The sequence below is a fragment of the Sinocyclocheilus grahami genome, unplaced genomic scaffold, assembly GCF_001515645.1.
Source record: "Sinocyclocheilus grahami isolate Dianchi unplaced genomic scaffold, SAMN03320097.WGS_v1.1 scaffold364.1, whole genome shotgun sequence".
NCBI classification, from domain to species: Eukaryota; Metazoa; Chordata; class Actinopteri; order Cypriniformes; family Cyprinidae; genus Sinocyclocheilus; species Sinocyclocheilus grahami.
This window is the reverse complement of record NW_015505543.1, coordinates 338,399-345,898: the sequence shown is the minus strand read 5'-3', so window position 1 is coordinate 345,898 and position 7,500 is coordinate 338,399. Positions and strand designations below refer to the sequence as shown.

General features: G+C 36.7%; 1 protein-coding gene across 1 annotated transcript in view; it reads left to right on the top strand.

The window, feature by feature from the left end:
• The window catches only part of LOC107549163 (sodium-dependent phosphate transport protein 2B-like), an 18,993-nt gene that overhangs the window by 2,680 nt on the left and 8,813 nt on the right, over positions 1 to 7,500 (top strand). Inside the window, exons 2-4 of the mRNA XM_016230153.1 lie at positions 5,400 to 5,543; positions 6,166 to 6,277; positions 6,495 to 6,690. Coding sequence (XP_016085639.1) covers positions 5,400 to 5,543; positions 6,166 to 6,277; positions 6,495 to 6,690 — 452 coding nt within the window. The remainder of the gene's footprint in view (positions 1 to 5,399; positions 5,544 to 6,165; positions 6,278 to 6,494; positions 6,691 to 7,500) is intronic.

Sequence of the window (7,500 nt, the reverse complement as noted above, 5' to 3'; positions counted from 1 at the left end):
AGTAGTATAGTACGTGCCTTTTACTTTCATATGACATTTTTATCTGATATCTTAAAGATAAAATAAGCACTGCAGCAGAGAGAGTTGATCATTATTAATAAACCTACAACTTCACCAAAAAATAACTGCATACTTTTTTGTGTTTTTAAATGTTTACTGTAATAATTTGTTGTAACAAATTCAAATTCAAATGCTCCATCAACACGCTTGAAATATCTTATATTTAAAATATGTGAGTTTAGTATTTTATGTTTAGTGTTTAGTATTTTCAGAGCAAGATAATATTATTATGTAAGACCACAATTATATTTTGTGTGTGTGATGAAATTTTTTTTAATCTTTATTGGAAACTGATTCAAAGGAGACTTGTGGTTGTTTTAGATAACTTGTGTTCGATGTTGTGTATTTTATATTGTATTAGTGTGATTGTAAACTATTTGTTGTTGCTGCCATTTTGAACCAAGACTGCCTGAAAGAAGAGATGTTTTATCTCAATTGTATATTTTCCTGGTTAAATAAAGGATAATAATAAATAAAAAATAGTCATCTTTTCTTTTCTCTTAACACTTAATCTGTATAACAATTACTAACGAATAAAAACTTACATTTCTTTTCCATCCATGGATTATAGGAATATATGTATTTAGAAAAAAAGAAGAATTGTTTTCTGCATGCCTCGTTTAATTTTTCCAAATTTTCCAAACAAAACTAACAATTGTATCTTCATGGCTTTTTATTACAGTGAGTTTACATTTTGTAAGTATTTTGCATGTTTCAATTTTATTTAAATACATAATTATTCTGTGCACATTATATGCATTTTCAGACAAAATTAGGCTGTTACTTTTTCATTTGATATTTATGTATCAGATATTTATTAGCTATTTACTATACAATTATTTAATTGTCCTACTTTCTACAAATAATATATATATATATATACACAGTATATATATATATATATATATATACATAAATACTAAACACTATAAAATGCTATAAAATACTAACATTTATAGTAAAATGCCATATAGTCATACTAATTTGAGAAAAAATAAAAAAATACTATTTCGAGCCCCCTCTGTTAGTTTATTACTTTCTGGATCAGTACATATAAAAATAAATACCTTAACGTGATGTGGCAGATTGTCCAAAGTACTGTTGTGATATAGGGATGCATGTGTGTTATGTGCACGAATATACCTGATCCTCAACTTTGACTGCACTGCGTAAAGTGTGTATACAACAGGACGGGAGGGACTGACAAACATGACTGTTAATCATTGAACATCACTTTAACACGTTCAGACATGGGCTGCGTTTCCCCAAAAGCATTGTAAGCTTAAGTACATCATAGACCCACTGAAACCAATGGAGCTACAACCATTCTTTTGGGAAATGCTGCTATGGTTTGTAAGCATGAAGCTGATGTTGGACCCCTACTGAGTAATATAACCGTTTCAGATGCAGCCATGCACACATTAAGACTTGTCGTGTCTTCTAGAGTCAAGAGAAAGGTTGGGGTGGGCTTTGAGAGCCCAGCTGTAATGTACACTTTTTCAATAGAGGGCATACTCTGATAGTGACAGATGAAAACGGCATGATATGAGAACTTCATATTCTGCTAGAATAGAATAGAATAGAATAGAGTAGAGTAGAATAGAATAGAATAGATATTTTGAATGTTTTACATGCAGACAGAAAATTCAGGATACAATTGTTCAAAACATTTTTTCCCCCACATTAATTAATGTGCATGCAAGGTCTGCTTGGCTGCAGGATCATGGCACTTTGTGTGTTATTTAGAGGTTATATCACTCTGTTTGAGCTGATAATTGGCCTACATTTGAGGCTGCGAGTGAGGTGAAGTGTAGTACCACCCGCTCCGCTGTGAGGGGTAGGTTTAAGGGTAGGGTTGGTGTAGGGCAATAGAAAATATGGTTTGTACAGTATAAAAACCATTACGCCTATGGGATGTCACAAAAACAAACCTGAGTGTGTGTGTGTGTGTGTGTGTGTGTGAGTGTGTTTTAAGAACAGTACAATTGTGCTAAACTACTATACTCAGTGCACTGCATTATACTATATAGTGAATGGGCCTTTTGGTAAAGTGGGTGACTTTTGGAAATTGTACTTATTCATGCACTTTTAATAAGAATACAAAGTTCTGTATAACCTAACAGTATACCTCAGTGGACAGCTTTAGATATATTTCACCTTAATCAAAAGCAAAAATTAAAAAGTAGGCTACTAAAGGCAAGGGAGAGACTGAATCATGAGGCCCTCTTCTGACCAAACCCAAGATTTTTTTAGACAGTACTGGTAAAGTGGGACCGCCCCTCTCTCTCTCTCTCTCTCTCCCTCCAGACCCCCCGTCGCTAGTGGGGTGAAAGGGGGTGACGATTATAGGGGCCCATGGCTGAGGGGGAGGGGGGGCGGCGATCTCAACCGACTGGCTGAGGCCAGCCTAAAAAGACGCTCAGGACAGTTGAAGGCTGTGCATCGTCACGAAAGCTTATCATTTGCTCGTGTTTTTAAGCCTGGCCAATTTAAACCTTCAAAAGAGTTTAAAGCATAAGGCAAGGGAGAGACTGAATCATGAGGCCCTCTTCTGACCAAACCCAAGATTTTTTTAGACAGTACTGGTAAAGTGGGACCGCCCCTCTCTCTCTCTCTCTCTCCCTCCAGACCCCCCGTCGCTAGTGGGGTGAAAGGTGGTGACGATTATAGGGGCCCACAGCTGAGGGGGAGGGGGGCGGCGATCTCAACCGACTGGCTGTGGCCAGCCTAAAAAGATGCTCAGGACAGTTGAGCTGTGCAGCTGTGCATCGTCACGAAAGCTTATCATTTGTTCGTGTTTTTAAGCCTGGCCAATTTAAACCTTCAAAAGAGTTTAAAGCATTCAAACACAAGACGCGAGACTCAACCGAGTACTCTCGCGCCGTGTTCAGTGCGCACGCAGGCATCTCACCGAAAGCAACACCGAACCGAGCTCTCCTTCGTGTCCTCTTGCACCTGAACAAACAAATACAAATCGCAGTTTAAACATGCAAACAGAAGAAGATATGAAAGAGCTCAATTCAGCACCCGCGCGCGGTGGTCTGTGCGCACACAGAGAGACGCATCTCAAAGTGCTTGAACACCGATTTTGCCTCTTCTTGCTCTTGTACCGATAAATACATACAAAATTATGTCAAAATACCCGTCTTGGAGAGTAACCTAAAAAAAAAAAGTGAACGTAAACAGTGGAGAAATGGATGTGTATCATTATAATGGACGCATTAATTGCCTCTTAAAGTGACCGCGCCGAATTGACCAGCTGCTGTCGGTGTCCTTAATGTTAATCCAAGAAAATGAAAGAAAGAAAATCACTCACTGCTCTTGACTGAATTACTTTGTAGTTTTAACAAGAATTAATCCACAGTCAAACCAAAAATTATTCGGAGACCAGATATAATTTATTTTTTATTTTTTACTAGTGGGTGCAGGACGCTATAGTTAATTTATGTAAGTGAGTATAGCAAAATAAAGTAATCTGTGACATATTATACCCAAAAGTTCTTCATACAGTGGACTACCAGCAAAATTGATTAAAAAAAAATTGGGACCAAAAATTATTCAGACACTCTGACCTGACCATGTTTTGCTTAAGTGTTTTTCTTTAATTGCTAATGCGACCTTTTTACACCACAGACTGAGCAAAATTAAGCATTGCTTGGTAATTGGTCAACAAAGTATTGATAGTTGTGTAAATATTGTACTAACAGCTGTCTGAATTTTTGGTTGATTGTAATCTATTACATACCTTTCTGTCAAAGTTATCTAACATCAAGCTGAATTTGTTCTGACACAGTTTAATTTTATTTTATTACCATTTTCTGAACTATAGCGAATAAACTGTGATAATGTGAGAAATGTTGAAGGTGTCTGAATAAATTTTGGTTTGACTGTATATTTAATTTTGTACAGTGAAGACTATGCAGTGCTATTTTACATTTGATTATTCGGTTTCTGTACCTGGATGCCTACAAACTTGAAAAAACTTAACCATTGTGTAAATAGCACAAATAAATAAATAGAACGAACATACAAATTAAACAATTTCAAACGGGGCCCACTGGTACAACCTGCGCCGGGGCCCCGCAAACCCCAGCTACGGCCCTGCTGTACTGCAATATAGTTTCTAATATTATTTCATTATTATTATTATTTGTTTGCAATATAAGCCTACATACAGAACTTATTGTCTCTGTTTTGTTGTGCCATTTGATTGTAAAATACATCTGAACTATCTGCCTGCAGTGTGCACTGCACTACACTACCATTTAATCATTGTAATTGCTATGTAAGTTAATAATAAACTCATAACTTGATATACCGTCTCACTTTATCAGTATCACCCCATTTCATGCTGGGAAAAAAATTATATATTTCTATACAAATTCTAAATTCTTTTTTAATAAAAAAATTCAAAAAGCTACTTATTATTATTATTATTAACAAACTGGGAGTATATATTTATATATTGATGTATTAAATTAACCATGATTAATTTTGTGATTCCACGTTCAATGAAAACTGTTATTGGGCGGGGGGCGGGGGGGGGGGCAGATTTCAGTTTACAGCTTGATAGCATTTTTTAGCATTTTAATTTAGTTTGAGTATTTTAATGTATTAATAATCTGAAAACTTTGAAGACCCTTTGCTTGTATGTTTGCTGCCTTTTTTCAGCCCTTATTTCCTATGCTGGTATAACCACAGTAATTTCTACTATACTATAGTGATGGGACTTTTTTTATTAGAAATTCATTTTAACTTTATACTACTATACATTACAAATATACTGTATATACTTTACTGTATACTGTAGTAATTCACTATACTACCAAACTATACAACCATCCAAACGTATGAGGAATCCTATTTTACGCTGTAGAAACTATGTAGGTCAAACAGAAAAACTTGATAAGTGGCTGATCTTTTGTAGGTTAGCAGTGATCATACACTCTTAAACATAAAGGTGCTTCACGATGCCATAGAAGAACCTTTTTGTCTAAATGGTTCCATAAAGAACCTTTAACATCTGAAGAACCTTTCTGTTTCACAAAAGGTTCTTTGTGGCGAAAAAAGGTTCTTCAGATTATAAAACGGTAATAAAGAGATGGTTCTTTAAAGAACCTATGACTGAATGGTTCTTTGTGGAACTAAAAATGGTTCTTCTATGGCATCGCTTGAAGAACCTTTTGAAGCACCTTTATTTTTAAGAGTGTAGGTGTCTTATCATAGCGCACGTCGGTTTAACATGGTTAATCTATAATAGAGGCTGGTTGTCTTTGAACAGAAATAGGTGTGCTGTGGACACAAATATCATGGTTTGCTGGTTTTGTCATTGTGCTCAGGGAAGGCAGCTGGCGATATCTTCCAGGACAATGCGGTTCTGTCGAACCCTGTGGCTGGTCTGGTGATTGGAGTCCTGGTCACTGTTCTGGTTCAAAGCTCAAGCACCTCGTCCTCCATTGTGGTCAGCATGGTATCGTCTGGATGTGAGTTTCTCTGTGTGTGTGTGTGTGTGTGTGTGTGACTCCTGCTCATACACATATCTCCTCCCTCGTGATAAGCACTGCCTTAAAACAACAGTAGCAGATTGTAATTAAGTAAGAAAAATCAATATCCACTGTAAAATGTGCTGTAAAATTGTTGTTACCTTAAGGCACTTCTACCTGATATGACCCTTGAATTTGTGACTAATAAATGATTCTACTTTGATTCTACCACTTTCAAAGACATTTAGACATTTATAGTTTATTTATAGACATTTATAATGTTACAAAGTATTTCAATTTCAAATCAACTTAAAATTATAAATATTATAATTTATAGTTTCCACTAAAATATTCAGCAGCACAACTGTTATTAACATTGGTAATAATCAGAAATGTTTCTTGAGCAGCAAATCAGCATATTAGAATGATTTCTGAAGGATCGTGTGACACTGAAGACAGGAGTAATGATGCTGAAAATTCAGCTTTGGTCACAGGAATATATTTAACAAAATGCATTTTTTGACTATTTTTGACCAAATGCAAATGCAGCCTTGGAGCGTAGAAGAGACTTGAAAAACATTTAAAAAAAAGAATATGTATTATTTTTCATTGTATATTTCAGTGTTGGAGGTGAAATCTGCAGTGCCAATCATTATGGGTGCTAATATCGGCACTTCTGTAACAAACACCATTGTGGCCGTGATGCAGGCGGGAGACCGCAACGAGTTTCGCAGGTAAACCCAACTAAGGAATCAGTTTTGTATACATAAAGTGATGGAAATCATTGAAACACTGTCTTATTAGCATAATTTGTATACAAAAACTTGAAAATAAAAGTGGTGCAACAGTTAATCTAGCACTCTTTCAGTAGCTTTGAATTTACGTGCTGATGAAGGATCTCCGGTTGAACATCTGAGAAATGGGTTTTGTCATTGATTCTGTGTACCTCAGGGCATTTGCTGGAGCTACGGTCCATGACTTCTTTAACTGGCTGTCTGTCCTCGTGCTGTTGCCTCTGGAGGTGGCTTCAGGATACCTCTACAGACTCACCAAACTTATAATTGATTCCTTTAACATCCAGACGGGTGCAGACGCTCCAGACCTTTTAAAGGTCATCACTGAACCCCTCACCAAGAACATCATTGAGGTGAGATCAGTGGATCTGTTGATTTATCTAGTTGGTGGTACTACTCAACTGCATCTGTATGCAACTGTATCAGGCAGCCGATCGCATGAGCTCCACTGTGTCATTGTTTTTGTCCTATAAATTAATGTTTGGTAGAATCAGAATCAGAAAGAGCTTTATTGCCAAGTATGTTTGCACATACAAGGAATTTGTTATAGTGTCATAAGCTTCCAGTACACGGAGACAACAACAACACACAGATAATAAAAATGAGATGTGAATAAAATACACATGCATAAATATAAACCACAAGAAAATAATAAATTGTATGTACAGGTGTGGTATAGATGGAATAGGAATAGAATAAAATAAAATAAGTTGTAGGGATGTACTAGGGTTTAGGGTGATAAATAATTATAAGGTTATTGCACATACTGTACTTTATTTGCACAATGGGAGAACATTAACTGTTCATGAGGTAGATTGCCTGGGGAAAGAAACTGTTCTTTTGCCTGGCTGTCCTGGTATTCGGTGCTCTGTAACGCCGACCAGATGGCAAAAGTTCAAAAAGGAGATGGCTTGGATGTGATGGATCCAGAGTGATTTTCTGAGCCATTTTCCTCACTCTGGATGCATACAGTTCTTGGAGGTTAGGCAGGGGGGCACCAATAATCCTTTCAGCAGTCCGAACCGTTCTCCGTAGTCTTCCGATGTCTGATTTTGTAGCTGAACCAAACCAGACAGTCATTGAAGTGCACAGAACAGACTCGATGACGGCTGAGTAGAACTGTTTCAGCAGCTCCTGTGGCAGGTTGAATTTCCTCAGCTGGC